At 40.1% G+C, this 20,430-nt stretch overlaps 1 protein-coding gene across 1 annotated transcript; it reads left to right on the top strand.

The window, feature by feature from the left end:
- Positions 1-8: 8 nt before the first annotated feature.
- On the top strand, positions 9-18,344 carry LOC119734760 (ubiquitin carboxyl-terminal hydrolase 22-like). The gene is made up of 13 exons (XM_038208307.1): positions 9-292; positions 1,478-1,610; positions 2,465-2,578; positions 4,108-4,218; positions 4,760-4,929; positions 8,570-8,717; positions 9,253-9,355; positions 10,753-10,901; positions 11,827-11,929; positions 12,994-13,120; positions 14,250-14,407; positions 16,208-16,357; positions 17,922-18,344. The coding sequence occupies exons 1-13, from the start codon at positions 98-100 to the stop codon at positions 17,962-17,964; spliced, it is 1,704 nt and encodes a 567-aa protein (XP_038064235.1). The 5' UTR covers positions 9-97; the 3' UTR covers positions 17,965-18,344.
- The last annotated feature ends 2,086 nt before the right edge of the window (positions 18,345-20,430 follow it).

The raw sequence follows: 20,430 nt of genomic DNA on the forward strand, positions 1-20,430 counted from the left end.
GCACCGGACTATTTTTGGCATGCTTCAAATGCATTTTGTTGACAATCACTACTCACACAAAATTGTACATTGTACACTGCACTGCGTGCGCGCATGAATGTCATTCCTTACGCTAAAATTTCCGAGGATTGCCGGAAGAATTGAGCTTGAAAATTGCATTTCACGGCCCACCATGAGCCTGTCTGGGTGCCCACACGTGGCTAACTTCAAGGCCGTGAACGGATCGTCACCCTACAGATTGATTCTTACATATTTCGTGTCGTGCAGCACCCAAGCAGCAGTGAAAAGAAAGGTATGGGGTAGGGGTCATTCGGGGTTTGTTGTCCGACCGGTGCGCGGTGTAAGCACGAGGCGAAGGTCGCAGGCCTCTCAGCTGGCAGTGGCCCGTGTATGTGTGTGTGATCTTACGGCTTTGCTAACCCAGCAAACTTGTCCCACGTTTTAAATTTTACTGTCAGCACACTGAGGACTTTTCTGTGGTTTATTTTGTTTACTCCTAAACTTTAAAGGAAAAGTATTTCTTGTACTTGCTTTCAAATTTTAAACTAGTTTATTAGTTAGTAAAACTTAAACGCCCCGTGTTTCCGCATTTGTCATGTTTGTTATTGTTCTAAATGTACTGCAGTGCAGGTGGGACACACAAAGGTTCTATGTCAGGTGTACGTGGAACAAAGATTTGTTTCAGTTGAGTCAGTGACCTTGTGAACATTTCAGAATGATGACTCAACTCAATTAGTTCAGCATAATATTATTAACAGTACTTTAATTAAATTGAACTTTTATTCTTCCATTATTTACATTTTCAATTCAATCTTTTAATCTTTAATTGAAATTCTCTCTGTAGGGATTCCAGCATTTTCAATTTGTTTTGTTTGAACTCTGACAAATTAGAAAAAGAACTGAAGGAGGAAAAACCCAAAGTACATAAATCATCTCAGTACATGCATTGCATTCTAACTTCAGGCAGTGTGGGGGATCATTTTCTGTCTTTTATTTCCATCCTCCCAACCATTGTTATTCGGTCATGGGGGCGTAATATCGCCAACTGCTATTAAAAAGTAATATAGGAAGTAGGAAACCCAGCAATTGGTACCAATGGAAAGAGAATTGAAAAATAAAACAAACATTTTGTGAAGTTTGACATCACATTACTCCATGTAGTTTGGACCCTACTTATCGCCTATTTTTAACATGGGGACATGGTCTGGTGATAGTAGGGTCCAAGCTGCTTGGCCACCAATAAAAACAACTAATAGAAACAACCCAACAAAAACATCAGATTTCATCCTCAAAATGTTGAATCGGGTCAGGAAGGCAACTTTTCAACATTGTGTTTTTTTTTCATTTCTAGAGGGCAATCCTGATACATTTTATACATGTATATGTAAAAGTATTTAAACATGTTACCAAACACTAACCATTGAATCATAATTAATGCATTCAACTGTTGATTATCTTTTATCACTCCACTTTGCAGGCTCAGTCATGTCTATGTCATGTGTGCGGACAATTAGACCTCCGGCTGCACTCATGTCTCTACTGTGTATTCTTCGGGTGCTACACTGCAGGACACATACATGACCACGCAAAGGCAACCAAACATAACCTAGGTATAAAAATGATTCATTGATTTGTTCAGTGTTTTACTCCTACTAATCATCGGTGACCCCTTAGTCTTGAATGTATACAACCTTTGAGTGGAAAGTGCCTGGGATATTCTTGTTGAGGATCTGAGCGTGTGAATTTAATATCCTGGGCATATTACTGAAAAGCTAGAAATGAAACACATAAACTGCAAGATCAATGTTAAACTGTCTCATGCAGAAGGCTAAACTCCTTCATGAACAAATGTTTGTACAACATTTGACTATTATGGTAATTGTTGGAAAGTATCTGATGTTTGAAGTTCACTCCTTGAAAAGGGTAAACCCTAACCCTCCTAGATCTTTCCAAATCTACTCTGAGTTTTTTTTTAAAGCAACCTTTCCTTATGTGTGTGTTCATTGCTTTGCTAATCTGCTGGGATCTGGTGCCCTTTGAAAGTTGAATAATAGAAGACTTCATTAGTTTCTTGCACTGTAGAGAATTTTGGAGGAAGGTGTTGGGAATTGGAAAATGCAGAATATTTTTGTCTCTCGTTAACTTCCTAACCATTCCCCTTACTTTCTGCGCAAGTAGGTTTTTCCCTTCACCGACGTACAAACACTGCATACTCAGGGCAAAACCTAATTTGATTTACATCACCCCGACGCAAAATTCCATCTTATGAATAACTTATTGTTTGTTACCAATTAAGGAAAAGCAATTTGTTTTTGGCTATAAACTTTTCTGGATCACAATGTTACGCAGTAGCAAATTCGTACCACTTTTAAATGATAAAAACTGCAACATCAAATATTCTTTTGAATCAATCATTCAACTGCAAATTTCATCGATTGTTTTTTCTTTTCTTTTTTCCCAACAGCTGTGGATCTTACCTATGGTGCTGTGTACTGCTATTCCTGTGGTGATTATGTATATGACCAGGAGTTTGAGGCCATTGCCAAAGAAGAAAAGACCAAAGCTGCCAAATTTGTAGGCAAGTCAAACCGAGGTCTTACAAACAATTTTTGTTGGGGGGAGAGAGATGGGAAGGGGTTTTCAGCTTGTAGATGCCTCTTGATACAAGAACTATGTTTATACATTCAAAGCCTACAATTGGTAGAAATGCTTTGCAGGGTTTGGATTTGTGATTTGAAATCATTTGCAGAACCTTGTGCAGAGATCTGGAAGGCCGTCAACTGACAATAAACAGCAAAGCTCTAGCAGCTGGATTTGTCTTTCAAATCAGATAATAGCAAGTGCATTTGAGTATTGATTCTAGATTGCTTTCTGTCCACATTATAAAAGGGATGAAACAAATGTACAGTAAGGACCTTAGGAAGTCAGGGGAAACCCATGTGGAGCCCTAGAAGGCAATCAAACAACTTTGATATCAATTTGTCTAATTATAAATTTTTGATTCAAATGTTTTGGGTTTTTTTAAGTCATGGAATCCTGCACAACCCATACATGATGATGCGTAATATTTGGCTACATGGCAGTCATTCCAGTTTGCTGCCTCTTTACGCATGTGTGCTTTATACCTGTTGCTTGTTCAGTGCACCATTGTGATGCTTCTATGGTGCTCAGTGGTCTTGTGTCCAACTGGAAGGTGGGAAGGGAGTGGTGTCCCCTGCCTCAGTGTGAATGACTGGCCAGTGTATTATAAGTAGGCTCCTAAGATGCCAAAACAGCATAATAATAATATTAATAAAAATTGCATTTATTATGCGCATATGCCATAAAATGTTCAAATGCGCATTACAAAATTTGAACAGTAGCTAAAATATTAAAAGTACGAATTCGAATTAAACATTAGTCTTAAATGTAAAAAACACTAGATATTTTAGAAAACACTGTCAAAACAATGAAACTTAAAATTACAAAAACAAGACCTACATTTAAAATAGATAACAGTAAAACCTTACACGAATGCCTTTGTAAAAAGAAAAGTCTTAAGCTTAGTCTTAAAAACTGTTAGAGACTGAACAGACTGAATTTCAGGCGGTATAGCTGGTTCCATAAGCTAGGAGCGGCTTGTGCAAATGCACGATCCCCCATAGTCTTTTGCATTCTCCCAGATGGATAATCTAAAAGCAACCGCCCATTGGATCGCAGGGAATACTTGGAATGGACCTTAACTTTCAACATATCTATAATGTATCTGGGAGCAAGATCATGAAGAGCCTTGAAGGTCAGCAGAAGGATATTAAAGTGTATGCGAGATTGTATAGGCAACCAATGTAACTGATAGTTACTGAAATTGGTCATAGAAAGCCTAAATTGTGTCCTTGAAAAGTCATGCCCAAGTCATTGAAATTCACCTTAAGATTTCTCTTGGAACCCTGTCTAGATTATTTATCTGGTCCAGATGTCTCATATGGAACTGATCATTTTTTTGTAATGCTAAAAAGTTAAGTAAATTTTAAGACTTAATATTTGTAGGATGTCACCCTAAATAATTATGCACTGTTGTGTTTTCCTACATAGAAGCCTGATATAAATAATAATTGTTATTATTTGCAGGTACACCATGTAGCGTGCATGCATTTCTATCTTGGGAAGTCACAGCATCAGAGGCTCAGCTTCTACGACAGAATCCTAAGCGTAGGAAGATCACGTCCAATTCCACAATAGGTGCGGTTTTAGCTTTCAGAGTTTTCATCCGGGCCATGTGAGATTATCAGGGTCATCAGTGGCATGCGTAACTAGAGTCCAATTTGCTGGGAGACCCTCATTTCTTGGAGGAGGTACTCAGTGGGTTTAATCATACTTCAAAAGTTCTTGATTTTCTGAGCATTCACTGTGTTGGAAGGATAGGGGCCGGCCTGGAGAGGTTCACATCCACAGATTCAACTTATATGTACCAACAAGTTTTTGTGTCCACCAATGTCGGATGGACACTAAATTACGTTGTACAAAATATTGATTGTAGTCCCTTCCCCCGCTACACCAGATTTGAACAAGCCAACCAAACTCTTTGGTTAAGTCGTTAAGATGTCTGCACTAGTAAGCAGAAGTGTTGGTTTAAGCCCCAAGTAAACTTGTGCAGTTTTCTTCACAAGAACCCAGAGAGCCGTGAGTGCTCAATAACTCAATATTTAAATATATTCTGCCTTGTACTTATATTTTAAGCTTAAGTTCCACCAAGTCAGATATGTGTTGCTTTCATTCACAGGTCTACGTGGGCTCATCAACTTAGGCAACACTTGTTTCATGAACTGTATCGTGCAGGCTTTGACGCACACACCACTACTACGAGACTTCTTCCTGGCTGATAAGCACCACTGTCAGATGGCATCCAGTGACCAGTGTCTGGTCTGTGAGATGTCCCGGGTGTTTCAAGAGGTAGGGCCTGGACAGTTTTTCCCTGTTCAAGCCATTTTGTCGGATTTGGCTAATATTTCCTTGTGATTTTTGTATTAAGGAAGCAATGCAGAGGGTTTTGGGATTTTGAACACCGTCTCCCAATCCCTCCACCTTTGAAAATGTAAACTGAAAAAGGAGTAGAAGATGTGGCTACAAGCCAATATTTTGATTAGGCCAACAAAAAAAATAGTTCTGCTTCCGATTACATGCCTTTCAAATAGGGTCGGTCGGTCGGAATTGTAATTTTTTTTGCCAATTTTTTTTATGCAAATTGAATGGGGTATTCAATTATATGCGAAATTTTAGCCTGAACTATTTCCGAACGCTATACACGAAATGGCAACAAAAAGTGAATAAAACCTACCTTTAATTATTGTCAATATATTTACGTTTAATAATTTCAAAAAATAATGGAAAATTCAGGTCGTTCGCACCATATGCACAACGCTAGTCAAGACGTGGGGAGCTGGCCAAAACTCTGAGGTGTGTGATGTGTGCATGTGTGGCGAGCGGCCCACCATGGGCCGACAGACCTGTTTTTATGGTCAAAAATTTCGGGAAACACGCGGCATGTATCACTCCAAATACGAGTAGTGCGATCCCAAAATGAACTCTTGAACACAGAAAATACATACACAGACAAGCTAGATCAATTCTGTAAATTAACTTGCAAAAATGTTCTTTCCCCATCGGTGTTTTCTTGGCATTTTTACGATGTTGAATCCGACCAGTTGACGGTGGCCTGCACTGCTAGCGGGCTATCGGTCGCATAGCTGTGGACTGGTTACCGCATTTTCATCATGTCTTCTAAATTGGCCCCTGCGCGGCGCGGCGGGAACCAGTCGTCGCCACGTGATTATAGTCACCTTGACATCGAATTGCGAAGTAGTTATATCGCGAAGCAAATTTGTAAAAATAACGGAGGTTTCTTTTGAAAAAAAGCGAATGTAAGTAAGAAAACAAATACAGGGATGTGATTTCTCCGGTTTTATCTGGAAATCCGTTTTTTTTTGGCCTCAAAAGTCCACCAACGTGAATCGTGTGAATCCGTTGAGAAAATAGGGGGGTAGAATGTGCTAATTAATTATTCATAATGAGTTTTGCTTGCCGAAATATCCGAAATTTACTTACGGACATAAACGTCGTTGATCGATATGTATGCCGCACGCACATATTGGACACCCAATGTGAGAACGAAGTTGAAGACCATGCGTTGCCATTAGTGCGATTATGATTGTGTTGTGGTTATGTAGGTCTAGTTCCTGTGTCGGTACTCGAGATGCACATGTTGCGCTTGTCAGGTGTGCAGACGAGTGCAGCATAGTACACTGGTACCCTTCGCGTGCTAACAGAATCAATGCTATGATGAAGGACCGGAACCAGTGACTACTGCAAGTACTCACAGGTTCGTTTTCCGTGCGTATAATCGGCCGAAGTTGGATCGTAAAAATAGTAAAAATACCAAACAACCATCGATGGAAAAAGAGGATTTCTGCAAATTAATTCACAGAACGTGATCTTCATTTTCTGTGTATGTATTTTCCATTGAAATGACGAGATTGCAAAACTCGAACCTGTGGAGAAACATCGTAACGTGTTTCTGCAGTCCTGCAGAATTTTCGGCCACTTGGGACGGGCCGCCGGCCGTACACAGTGCAGCAATGCACACTATACTGCGCCGGTCCGGCCGTGTGTACGGCGCGATGTTCGGCCGGCCAGACTGAATGTTTGCGGCGCTAGCGGCCGTGATGTACATGTACGTTAAGCATAATTGTGGAATGACCCACCTCAAATATATAGATTTTTAATTAGGTGAGGCAAGTTTTAATCACTTTTGATGGCTAGTCTTGATAATTTTTGTGGCGCAAATGAGAATAATCCAGGCACAAAATACATGAAATATAAACGATTCCTTGCTTTACTACAAATATAGAAATGGTGAAATATTTTTTTCCAACAATACTACCGACGCTATTTTGAAAGGCATGTTATCGGAAGCAGAAGTGATTTAAGTTTACAATTTTGATTTTTTTTTTTACAAAAATATTACAAGATCTCCTCTGAAATGCTCTAAAATGCACCAGAAACTGAGAAAGCTTCTAAAGTTCAAAATTTTTCGGGGCCCTTAAGCGGGCCCCGAACCCACGCCGTGGCTTCGCAGGTTGTTGTATCACAACAAAAATTCCCCTACAGGGTTGAAAAAATTCTGGGGAGAACAGCATGGTTCTCAAGTTTGAGTACAGAAAAAACTTTATTAGGACAAGAGTACATTTAAACAAATAAAGGAAAATTCTTCATAAAATGAAAACAAATTCTGCTTCAGAATTTCAGAGGAAAGTGCCCAGTAATTGCCTCAGATTGCACCACAGAGCATCTAAAATCAAAAAATTTTCAGGGCCCTTAAGCGGGCAGCCCACAGGAGCCAGACTGGCACATTACCTTGCAGTGTTTGTAATATCTGCATTTCACGTGTTTCTTTATTTACGTCCAGTTTTAGACTAATGGGAGGTGTCGGTGGACATGCGGTTATGCATTGCAAATCACGTCATCATTATCCGGTTCGTAAGTCTGACTGACGTCATTTCAATCTAAACCATGCCCACTGCACACTGAGCAGCATTGGAACCATTGGAACCGGAAGAAGTGTGTTCAGCCAATGGGTGCTAGTACTCAGTGGTGCGTGTGCGTGTGCGTGTATGACGCAGTCACTTACAAACCGGATAATGAGTTCGCCAGCTTAGTTTAAAAAAATCAGCAAGGTGTTGCATTAAGGAATGTACATAGCACATGTGAACAAAAACATGCTTACACTCAGCATCAATCCAATCAGGTACACATACACCCATACATGTATATGAGTCATTCTATAAATTTGGGGTCCATTTTTTTCCTGTCCATGTTACATCAGACACCAATGATTTTATAATTCTGATGCATTCCTTAATGCAGTCATAGAAGAGCGATATAAATAGCATAGAACCTACCTAGTAAATAAAGGTTAGTTTGAAGTCATTCTTAACGATACTTGAATGGCAATGTACAAAATACCATTGTTATACCTCTGTCTTGAATACTGTACTTTCATTGGCCAAGAACGATCACATGTTAAGTTTATAAAAAGTCATGGCACACTCCCTGTGGGATATCACGTACGTGATATCCCACAGGGAGTGTGCTATGACTTTGTATGTATGAAACACTTATATCGTTGGTACCCACGCTATTTTCACCATGTTTTCACACATGATTGGGACCAGCGAACTAGCAGACGATCAGCTGTTTCAAGCACGCGAAATGCATGTGAGTTGGCGCTTGATTGTCATGATTGATGTGTTTACTGCTGTTTGTTTTCGTGATTTTTACATCAAAATCCAAAGAATCCAAGACAGAGGTATAACAAAACAATTGTTGACCGCTGTGATCTGGGATATATGACGTTTTGAACACCCTCGGGGCGCATAGCACCCTCGCCCCTTGGGTGTTCAAAACGTCATATCCCACATCACAGCGGTCAACAATTGTTAAATGTAATAGGGACAGGAAAAATGTCAGAGTTTGGAGCCTTAATTGAGCATGACTTGATTGATTGTGGATTGCCTTTGTTTGTTGGTGCTTCTAGTTCTACTCAGGGCTACGTTCAGTGCACATTCCATACCGTCTTCTGCATCTTGTCTGGACTCATGCAAGACACTTAGCAGGTTATGAGCAGCAAGATGCTCATGAGTTCTTCATTGCTGCACTAGATGTACTTCACAGACATTGCAAAGGTAACAAATGTTTGGCTTGGAATAACATTTATATGATAATTTTATTGTTATGTACCTTTTAATGTAAATAGAATATTTCCATTTCTGAGGTAGATTTGCATTTAGACGATCACAAAGTTTAATGGAATTTGCATTCATGACATTTGAGATATGTTTTCTTTTTTTAAAATCTAATCCTAAACATTCACATAACAAGGATCTGATATGGGTTGAGTTACAGTACCAGAAATGGTTAAATATATGGAGCCATGATGAGATTTGGGTCTGTTGTAATTGGAAAAAATAAAATAAAATAAAAGACCATCATACTGACCAATATGGGTTAGATCTGACACATTGCTGTCACAAATGACTCTCGTGTATGTAAGAAAAGTAGCCTGAATTGGGGTGTGTTTTTTGGGCACCTATTATGTATGGAATAATCAAACTATTTAGCACTTTAGACTTTGTCCACACATACATGTAACAATATGTGTGTGTTCTTTCTGTGTCCTTCCTAATTGGATTCATTTGTTGCATTTGTTTTGTCTGACAGGCCACAATGGTGTCTCCGGCAACAATCCTCATCTTTGCAATTGTATTATTGACCAAATCTTCACAGGAGGGCTGCAGTCAGATGTAACATGCCAGTCCTGCAGGTCAGTCAGGGGCAATGTGTACTCTCATCACTATCACCCTTATTTCTCCTTAAAGTGCATACCTCACATTATACATGTACATGAGTACCGACAATGCCTCAAAGTTTCTGACATTGTCTGTTGTCATAATAGGACAATTCCACCTTCCTAGCCTAATTGGCTAGTCATATGCAAGTATGCTGACACAAAGAACACAGTGCCTACTTGGAAATATTCAAGTTGATCCTATGGTGAAAACGTCAAAGATATTTTGGCTGATTCTTAGAGTGAGATAATGAGCAGTATGTCAAGCATCTACTCCACCGCCTATTTATCCCACCTTCCTGAGCTGCCTTTCCCTGCCCTCCTGTGATCATTATCATGAAGAAAGTAGTCACATCATGAAGAAAGAAGTCCCCTTGCCCTTTGCCATCCCCATTATACCAACCTATCAGCCTATTTCATCAACGTAGCATATAAAGTGAAATTCTAGATGTGACCAATTGAAGGGGTGATGCTAACGGAGGGAAATGACGATAAGGTTTACTGATGGCCTGTTTTGGGGGTAGCACAGACTTCTGTTGGATATGTGGACTCTGTACAGGAACACTAGATGGCACCTTGTAAGCACTCAGAAGAGCTCCAGTGTGTCGGCCCAGTCACACTCAAGCACTGATTGATGCACACACTCTTGTTTTACTATACTCTCGAGGACAATGCTTTGTGTTTCCCTTTGTCCCTGTAATATAACACTCTCCCATAGACTAACACACATTTACAGGGCCCTATTATGTACTACAATGTATTTTTTGCTAAGAAAATATTGGTTAAAGTGGTCAGAAATTGCCTCAGATCACACCACATGAGCATCTAGCCCTTAAGCGGGCCCCGAAGCCCACGCTGTAAGGGCTTCGCACTTCGCGCTTGCATTATTTCTGATCAAGGTATGTCCCCCCCCCCCCACTTTTGAGAAGCCATTGACGCCCCTGCCTTTATGGCATGGAGTACACACAACTGATACTCACCTGAATGTGCACAATGACACATTCTCCAGTTGAGCATCTAACCCATGGCAGCAATTACATGCAAGACTCTCACATCTCTCTCTCCATGGGGGGGGGGGGATTATTGCATAGCCCTATCTAAAGCTCCCCATTCAACTTTTCCCCTCAAGGCTGTCTGTAAGTGATCATTCAACTTACTCTTGACTACATTCTATCAAGGTACTTTTGGTTGATGATGTACTCATTACAGTTTTTACAAAAGGAACATTTAGGATAAGAATATTTTCTCAAGGGAAGACTGTCTCATGGCTAAACAAGAATGACATTTACATCTCATAAGTGTTGCAGGTATTGTTTGAACTACATTGTGATGCTTGTTTTTCTGATGTTGTTGGCAATTGTGATATCTTACAGGGGTATATCCACTACAGTGGATCCTTTCTGGGATATCTCCTTAGATCTGGGTCCATCTGGCAGTCATTCCAAGAGTACTCTATCCTCCTCCTCAACCTCCTCAGCCCCCATTCCTAACGCTGACCTCTCAGTCGACAGCAATTCCTCAGGTCAGTAAATGTTAATGCTGCATGCAAGCTGCAAAACTAACCCAACATTTGCTGAACATGGCACTTCTTAACGGAACTGATTAAAATCTAACTGCTAAACCTAGGTGTTTAGCCTGAATGGGTTACCATGCGGCAGTAACATCAGCAGGCATTAGTCCAATTTCATGACAGTGCTAAGCATGCTTGTACGTTTCTGCTTACAGAACTCTCCAACAATTTCACAGAGACTGTTAGCAGTAAGCAGACAAAAGAACATTCTCACGTTACAAGCAGAATGTAGATGTCTTGATGTGCATTAGCATTGTTGGCACTGTTATATAACGTGTTGAAACTTGCTGGTAAACCTTATATAAGCAATACCATAAAATTAGGCGGCATTCTTATTGACAGACTTGATTCCAAATTAGTTACTATTACATGTATATTCAGTCCGGTTTAGAAAGGCCGCTTATTATAAGATGAATCTGAATGAGAATTTGATGTCATGAAACCTCTGAAATGTATTCAAATTGTGTGAATTTACAGTGTGAATAGTTACCTGTTGTCTTGTCACACATTCCCATAGGTGTTGGCCATTGCTTTCATACACAGTAAGTGGCCTTCACCAGTTCGTGCCGGATGACGTGTTTACACGCAAAGGTTTTGTGGTTTTCGGAACGGATGACAGATAAACGCGCAACGAGCGAGGCCGGAAATATCTGTCAGCGACCTGCTTGCAGCGAGCGAGGCCGGAAATATGAGTGTGCTGCCCGAGGGTGATGGCTTCAACCCGCCTGGCTTGAGGACAAGTGAAAAATAGTCCCGCGCCTCGTTGCGTTCTTGTCAAAAAAATCCTGGTGCGAACTGGTTAAGTCTCGCATCACTGTTTCTGACATGATTTGAACAAGCAATATTTCCAGATTTGATTTGTTTCTTTCCTTGGTAGGTTCCAGTACTAGTAGTGGTAGTGTCAATAATGGAGACTCGGGACTGTTGTCTCCGACGGGTTTTGAAGATGTCCCCACCTCGCTAGATGACTGTCTCAGAAGGTAGTGTTTTAATTTTCCAGGTGGCATAGACCAAAACTAGGAATAGTCAGGATCTTCTGAAATGTTCCTATTGGAACACAGTACATTCCTAGTTGGAACATGTAATGTTCCCAGCATGTACCCAGCTGGAAATTGTTAACTTGCATCCAATCTCAAGTCAGTCACAAGCTATTGAAATGAGCTGTGATGGAGGCATTCCTTTGTCATTGAGCATCCCTTGGTACTTGTTACTTGATGTGTGATTTGGTTTGTGATGGTTCCCACTTGGAATGTAACATGTTCCCAATAAGAACATAAGGCATTTTCCAAGTTGAAGGTACCAAGCAGAAGGGCGGATCCAGAGAGGTTACTGCAGGGGAGGGGGGACAACGGAAGGGCTCTCACAAGCGATATACGGCTTATCTGAGAACATTTTGGTCCTTTCCGGGGGCAGAATATAAGTCAGTCTTTTAACTTCATGTTCAGAGAGTAATTCACCTAACTGACTGATGACTATGTGGCACCATGGCAATCAGATACATGTCTTATCACCACTGTGTCTGCTTGCTTTGCGATAACTGTATGTGTTTCAAGCTTTTCAGTTCAGGTTTCCTGAATTTACATTTCCCTGACACAAATTCCATCCCATAAATAGCATGCTCAGAGGTTTAGTGGTAAGACGTCTGCACCAGTAAGCAGGAGGTCGTGGGTTCGAGTCCCACCTGTGTAAGCTTGTGTTGATACTTCCGCTGACAATTTTGGGATTTTATTGATTTTTATGCAGAGGATTTTTTGGTTAATTGTTCTAACAACTGTTGATTCAGTTGTAAATTTAGGTAATTTAACTTTAGGCATAATAACATTAAACTGGCCAAATCATCATGAAGCCAATTGTAAAGTTGTCATCAGCAAGTGTAAAGAGAATCATAATCAGAGTCGTTTCACTTGCCCACAACTTGCCCACGAAGCAGGCAAGGTGAAGCCTTGTGTGAAGATAGTTGCATAATAATTTTTTTTTTCTTCAACATTTGTTAATGGATTGTTTTGAGTTCAATGTTTTTTGGTCATATACATTTCGCTGACAGGTTCACAAGACCGGAACATCTAGGCACCAACTCAAAGATCAAATGTAGCCGTTGCCATAGTTACCAGGAGTCTACCAAACAACTCACTATGAAAAAGCTTCCCCTTGTAGCATGCTTCCATCTCAAGGTAAGAAATGACCAAGAAAAGATCCAATCTAAGGGATGATAAGGGATGGCACCAATTGCTCATAATCCTCCCCTTCTCTTGTTTCCTCCCCTTTCCCCCAAAAAAATGTCAACATAACTTTGTTGCTGCTAGTGGCTCACCTGCAGCGTAATGCACAAAGGAGAGTGATCCTATCTTTTTGGTACCTTCCCTTAATTGTTATCTTTATCCAATTGATGCCTTCATGCTGTTTACCAGGTTGACTCGTAACCATTTAATCATAACAACCCTTTAGGTAATATACAACATTTGCAAACATTAACCCTAACCCCCCTGAATCCATCAAAATTATGGTTACCTTAATTCGTCGGTTAAGTGCGCGACATCGCGTAGCTGCAATCGGCTGAATGAGAACGTGTCCGGACGCTGAATTTGGGCCCAGTTAAAACATGACTCAGCGACTTTTGATTTGAAATCGAGATCTTAGAATGTTGTTTTTCTCGGAATATACAGCTGAAGCTGAGCTGAAACTTCATCAGGTTAGTTGTTCAGCACCCTTCTTCAGATTTTGAGCACATTTCTTGCTTCTAACGGACAAAATGCACAAATGACAAATGATGGACTGTAACTTTAAGACTTCAAATGACATGTGTTATGTGATCTGTGAAAATCACAGGGTAAAAATGTTCAAACGTAAACCCTAACTCCCTACTCAGGTTTACTAAGTAGAATACCACGTCCATCAAAATCCGTCACTCATTCTGCTTCACATAATAATTCAGAACCAAATCCAGTGAAATCCACTACTGATGCTGGTCGATTTTTATGGACTTGGTGCACATGGCTTACCTGCCAAAATCCTCCAAAACGGGGGGATGGATTTTGATGGAGTTGTTAAGGCTACAGTTTTGATGCCGCATGAAGGCCAATATAAAGCTCCAGAATTGGTTTGCATTTTTGTTTAAATGGCTGTTATCTAGAAACACTAGATCTAAAAAGACTCAAAGGCCATTTTCTCAATTTTTTTAAATTTATACAGAGTGCATCCTAATCACACCTGAAGACAGGCTAACAAGGACGCCTGACATGTCAGGCATGTTATTGCACAGTTAAACCGTCATCGTTGTTCATGTATGTGCTCTTATTGCAGAGATTTGAACACTCCAATCGATTCAGAAAGAAGATATCTACTTTCATTGCATTTCCCCATGAGCTAGACATGACACCCTACGTCTCTTCACATCGGCGGGCTAATGGTATCAAGAACCAATCACACTCCAGTACCTTGTTATCTACCTCAGACAATAAGTAAGTTGCCACAGATAACTGTGCTCTATTTGTTTTGATTACAACAAAACTATCCCATGTCTATCATTTCCAACACGTTGGCCAATACTGTGAAGAAAATATATGTACTGAGAAACACCGATGGAGAAAGAACATTTTTGCAAGTTAATTCACAGAATTGATCTATGTTGTCTGTGTATGTATTTTCCGTGTTCAAGAGTTCATTTTGAGATCGCACTACTCGTATTTGGAGTGATACATGCAGCGTGTTTCCCGAAATTTTCGACCGTAAAACGAGGTCTGCAGTCGGCCGCAGGCCACACATGCACAGTGCATCACACACTTCAGAGTTTTGGCCAGCTTCCCGTCTTGACTAGCGTTGTGCATATGATGCGAACGGCCTGAATTTTCCATTATTTTTTAAGAATTATCGAACGCAAATATATATTGACAATAATTAAGGTAGGTTTTATTCACTTTTTGTGGACATTTTGTGTATAGCTTTCGTAGTGCAATGGAAATAGTTCAGGCTAAAACTTATAACACATATAATTGAATACCCCATTCAATCTGCATTAAAAAAATTGGGGAAACAAAAAAAAATTCCGACCGACCGACCCTATTTTTGAAAGGCATGTAATCAGAAGCAGAAATTTTTTTTTTTTCGGCCTAAATCAGAATGGTTTTATCTTCTAGTATGGTGTCTAAACGGTTTGGGCTAAAATGCTTCCTGTTTGAACCAGTGCAGTTGACCCAGAGTTACGTAACGCCTTTTATTGGCACGCTTTTGTATTAAACAACGTACTGCATGGCTAGAAAGTGGGCACAAAGCACCCGTGAATCTCCTAATTCTCCTCCCATCAGCCATTCATGAAAAAATCCAATTCCAAGTCCAATCTCCGCAATTCCTCTTACCACATGGCCGGCGAGTGTTTCTCATTGTGCTCGCACACGCGATTTACAAACATGCAGATAGCAATGCAACAACCGCTAACTGGAGAGTAGTTATCATAAAACTCTAATATCATGTAATACCAGGAAAACATATGTTAGTATCATGTGTATTTGCACGTGACTTGCACGATGTTCAGGCTTGTGCATACCGGTTGACTTTGTGCTTTGATGCAACTTGTTTACGTGACGATGCAAGTGCAAATCTAGTCTCAGTTCTTGTGGTTTCGAACACAGGTTTCGAACATTGGTTTTGAACATCAACTTTCTCCGTCAAAATGATGTCTTTTTGCACCACGAAAGCTATAAAAAAATAGCCCCCAAAATGAAAACAAAATGATGTTCTGAAAGGGAATTTTTTTTTTAAATTTAAGGCCACATACGATACTTTAAAAATGGGAATTTAAGGTCACGACAGTCCATACGGTACACCGTACCCCTCGGTATCAGTGAGCGTGGCCGCTATTTAGGGGTTATTGTTGTAGCCCACAGAGCCAGCCCAGCAGCCAACCGGATGTCATGCTTGAGTGACCGAGTGGATATAGTGTTTGTACCAATCAGGGACTCACTGAGGGGGCCATTCCCGCCCGGTACTCGTACGGTCTGTAATGGGAAGTCATACCTAAACAGCTAGCTGGATAAAGCCCGATGTTTAATTAGTTGGGCATGTAGGTAATACACATGCATAATTATCGTACTTGCGCAACCTTTGAAAAACACACTCAGATCACATTAATCATAGATTCATTCCTAATACTCGATCTGCAGGTTTGATAGCTCTGTAACAGAGCTGATACTCGGTGCATCGTGGAATGTGTTGGACCATTTGTTTAATAGTGCACTTTTCTTTTGTATTGTGTTTGTCACTAGATACTCCCTGTTTGCTGTTGTCAACCACCATGGCACGATTGAGACGGGTCATTACACATGCTATGTGCGCCAGCATAAGGACCAATGGTTTAAATGTGATGATGCCCTGATCACAAAGTCTAGCGTGCAAGATGTACTCCATAGTGAAGGGTGAGTGGCAAGTCTCTTGAGATTCACAGGCCAAACCTCTCATATTCCATTTGACCACTGAAAAACTTCCTAATCTGTCTACCTTTGAACCCACAATGTATCGACCTGAAACGTTTGCTTGAACTGACCCAATAATAATATTTGATTCCAAATGTAATAAATGAAAACCAACCTGTGATGTTTTAACAAAAAGGTCCGTAATGCAACAGAGAATCTCACAAAACTAACAGGATTTCTTGATGATTGTCTGTGTGTTGATCACAGGAAGAGAGTTTGAATGTAATAAAAACTGCATTTTGTAAGGAATTGTGGGATTATGTTGTTAATAAGTATCAGTATATAGATTATTTTGCATCGGGATATCGTGTAGTGGCATTTTCATATCGCCATTGTGATATGTAATGAACATACAGCTATATTAAATTACTAGAGCACTAACTCCTCATTCTTGCGCACGGAGACGCTTTGAAGCCGTCCTGGGCGCAGACATTTTGAATTCATGTGCGTGTTTGTAGAACATAATGACATTAGATGGATTGAATTTTGAAAGTGTACTCTACATGCAACGCACAAGCAGAACATAGCAAACAACTTAAGCTAGTCATATCGGTTTAAAAAAACGTTACGGCGAATAGCATAGGCGTAGCACGTTCTGTGGTTTGTGCAGAGCAAAATGAAATCCTCATTTGCTGATCATGTGTTTCGGTTTTGGGCGTATCAACATCGGTAACATGCCTGTATTGAATACAAACGCAGATATGCAAATAGCCATGCAAAGGCCGTACAAAATTTCAAGTTTTCCATATGTTTGTGCACAAATATGGATAGGCCCAGCAGGCATCACTTTGTACATGAGTCAGCGCTCTAGTAATTTAATATAGCTCTATGGTAATGAATCAATACACCCCTATTGTGTAGCTAGCAATACATGTATGTCGTTTCTATGTACACATGTAGCAAATAGCAAGTCTGCATTATGTCACAATAGCAAACAAACCTTTCCGTCATGCTAACCTTATCTGTTGGGCGATCGTGTATCTAAGGGCCTGGTTCCTATAAGGAAACAAAATCCAACTTTAAATTATTTGACCTACCAAACTAGTTGGCAAATTAAGAACATGCAGGTATGTCATAGATAAAGGGCAGGGTTTTGAATTTTTGAGGGAAATTTGGGGGCAAAATGATGATGACAACGACAAAACGCAACACTAAAATAAAGATGGCAATCACCGTGCGATGTACTGTGAAGGCGCAGGGCGCTGAATCGCATGGCACCAACCGTAAACTGTGTAGGAAAATCGTAATTTTTACCCCAAGAAACTGTTCAAAATTACCAAAAAAGGTGTCATTATGTTGAGAGAAGTCTGCTCTAGGTTGAAAAGGTCATTTTGAGTAATAAAAAAACACCCTTGACACTAATTACATCGAAACTAAACAGGGGCCCTACACTACACGATCGCCATCTGTTGACATGCAAAACCACTTGGTTTTTAAACTAATTTTATCATATAAGCAGTCAGAAATCATCTCTTCTCAGACTGTTATTTGCTCTCTCTCATTTCAGATATCTACTATTTTACCACAAACGCATCCTAGAGTATGAATGACATCCTCCTTCACGAGTCATTCAACCAGCAGAGTCCGAAGTATCAGTGAGTCAGTGCAACTGAAATTCTTTGCCATCATTAATGACAGGACACTAAGGGACTGGATGATGTCTAATAGAAGTGTGGTTCCCAAGCCATATCTATGCCTACTCCCATATTTACCACCCAAAGGTACCATACTCAGTCTAGATGGAGCATGGACTTTAGTTTGTGCACACTAATCCAGTTACAGTACTTAAGAATATGCATTTGAAGTTGTTTTTTAACATCCCTCTGTTACTTGAGTCAGGTTCTTTTCTTGACAGTAAAAAAAAAAGTCTTCAAATTATAATTTACCATAAAGTGAATACTTTTTACCATTTAGCTGCATATAATGAAAATACTACAATATTATTCAGAGACATCTTACCATTGTGTTTTTAAGCATGTTTTATGTTCTTAAAGATCAGTCTCTTCAATTTGGTAAACATTGACTAATTGTGAAGACTATATATATTTGAAACAAGCTACAACATCGAAAATTAAATAAGGGGAGTTTCAGTCAGACTGCTAGAGCCGTACCGAGACTTAAAATGGGCGTCGCCAGGATTTTTCTTGGGGGGAGGGGGCAAAAAACTTTTCTTTTTTTTTCCCAAATCCCTGTACTTTGGGGACATTTGCCCACCCCACCCATTAAATTAACAGTAATATTACTTAGCACCTCTTTTTCTTTCTTTTTTCTGTTTTAATTTTGTGTCCTTTTTTTTTTTTTGGCACTTTTCCGGGGGGGGGGGGGGGGCAAGCCCGATGCCCATGTGACTTAAGCAAACAGGCCTTTTCTGTTGGCTGCCCTCAGTGACGCAATTTTCCATTCTGAGCACGCTGGCTTTTAACAGAGGGGGCGGAGCAGCTTGTAAAGTGTTATTTTTTTACAGCTAAAACTCCCCTGATTTAATTAGTCAATGTTTGCCACTGATCTTAAAATACCTGGAACAGATTATTTTCAGTAATTTTTGTACCAATTTCATAGAGATTTGGCTCTTTGATAACATGTTTTATCCATGACCCAAGCAAATGTTTTTCTCAGTATGACACTTTTCAGGATTTGCAAGTCTAAATAATTTGACCTGTCGCCTTACTTATATTGGCTGGTTTTTGAATCCGTATAAATTACTCTGCTGTGCAGAGAAAACTTAAAAAGTATTAATTTATTTTCTGTGATAAAATAGGTAAAAGTTATAATGAAGTTGTCAAAATATGTGCAATTTGGCTCTTGTCAAATATTCTGGAATGCACAATTATGATGCAGATCTTAACTGTACTCTGAGGTCCAGTGCCCATTTTATGCTTTAGAAAACATTCACATTTTGTCGTCGTTGCTTGGAGGTGGGGGGGGGGTGCCCTGCATAGATTAAGATGTTATGGTGCTGACAAGGTTAATATTTCACATCACTTATGATACCTGCAAATCTGTGTTGTAGTTGAGCCTTGGGGCAAATAACAACATTCTGCTACGCACAAACTATTTGCCAAGTTTTCAGTCGAGGTCTGCTTAGCTCATCAATTGGCTTAGTCATATGTTCTGTTAAGGAAAATACACGAGAAAGTGTGGATTCGTAATTTAAGAATTCACGAGGCACGAAGCGCCGTGTGAATTCATCAATTAAGAATCCACACTTGCGAGTGTAATCTTTGACTTGAACCATTGCGTCAACAATAGTATTGGAAAGAATGTTGCAACCTGACGCCACTTTTTTCTTCATATATCATCTCAATGAAGGTCATTCGTTGCAAAAATGATGATAAGACATGAATCTAGGACTGAGAAATGTTTCCAATTTTGTTTGGAAATACTTGAAATGACTCTCCATAGACTTTGTACACAAGTGCGGAAGTGGCATCAGGTTGCAACATTTTTTCCTGGCGTGTTTAGCATGTGTATCGCCACACCCATACAACCAAGCCATTTTGTGTGTATAGGCTCCTTACGTCAAAATGGATAGTTCAGAAGACAATTTCTCTCTGACTAAAAGTAGGTTTTGCAGTGACGGTGGAGAATCAGACAGTGAAGAAGCATTGGTAATTTTCGGAAAGCAAATTTTCACGCAGACGGTCCTATTCATGCTCATTATGGAGAACAATTGTCCGGCGTGTTCAAAGTGTGGATTCGTAATGCCGAGTCCACACTTACTAAAGATCCGTCGTTCCGTATTCACACTTTTAACAATAGTGTGATGTCATAGCAATGGTTTAAGTTAAGAAACTCCATGAATTAGTTTCAGCAATACGAGTCAAATAGTAGACTAAACATGCATTGTGAGTCTACAACTGCCTCAAGTTAATCTCAGGGCTTCTCTTTAGCCCAGACTTGATCATGGACTCATGTCTATGGTATGTGCCTCGTGCGCGTGGTGCTATAAATCTCCTTTTATGGAGGTTGGTGCGCGTATTGCGCGATATGGCTCAGAATGCAGCGGTGCAGGAATA

This window comes from Patiria miniata, unplaced genomic scaffold (assembly GCF_015706575.1).
Source record: "Patiria miniata isolate m_02_andy unplaced genomic scaffold, ASM1570657v1 HiC_scaffold_28, whole genome shotgun sequence".
Taxonomy (NCBI): domain Eukaryota; kingdom Metazoa; phylum Echinodermata; class Asteroidea; order Valvatida; family Asterinidae; genus Patiria; species Patiria miniata.

Coding starts and splice junctions, on each gene's coding strand:
- LOC119734760 (XM_038208307.1), top strand. CDS start 98: ATGTCATTCCTTACGCTAAAATTTCCGAGGATTGCCGGAAGAATTGAG. Junction 1,611..2,464: donor GGCAACCAAACATAACCTAG/GTATAAAAATGA, acceptor TTTTCCCAACAG/CTGTGGATCTTACCTATGGT. Junction 4,930..8,569: donor TGTCCCGGGTGTTTCAAGAG/GTAGGGCCTGGA, acceptor TGGTGCTTCTAG/TTCTACTCAGGGCTACGTTC.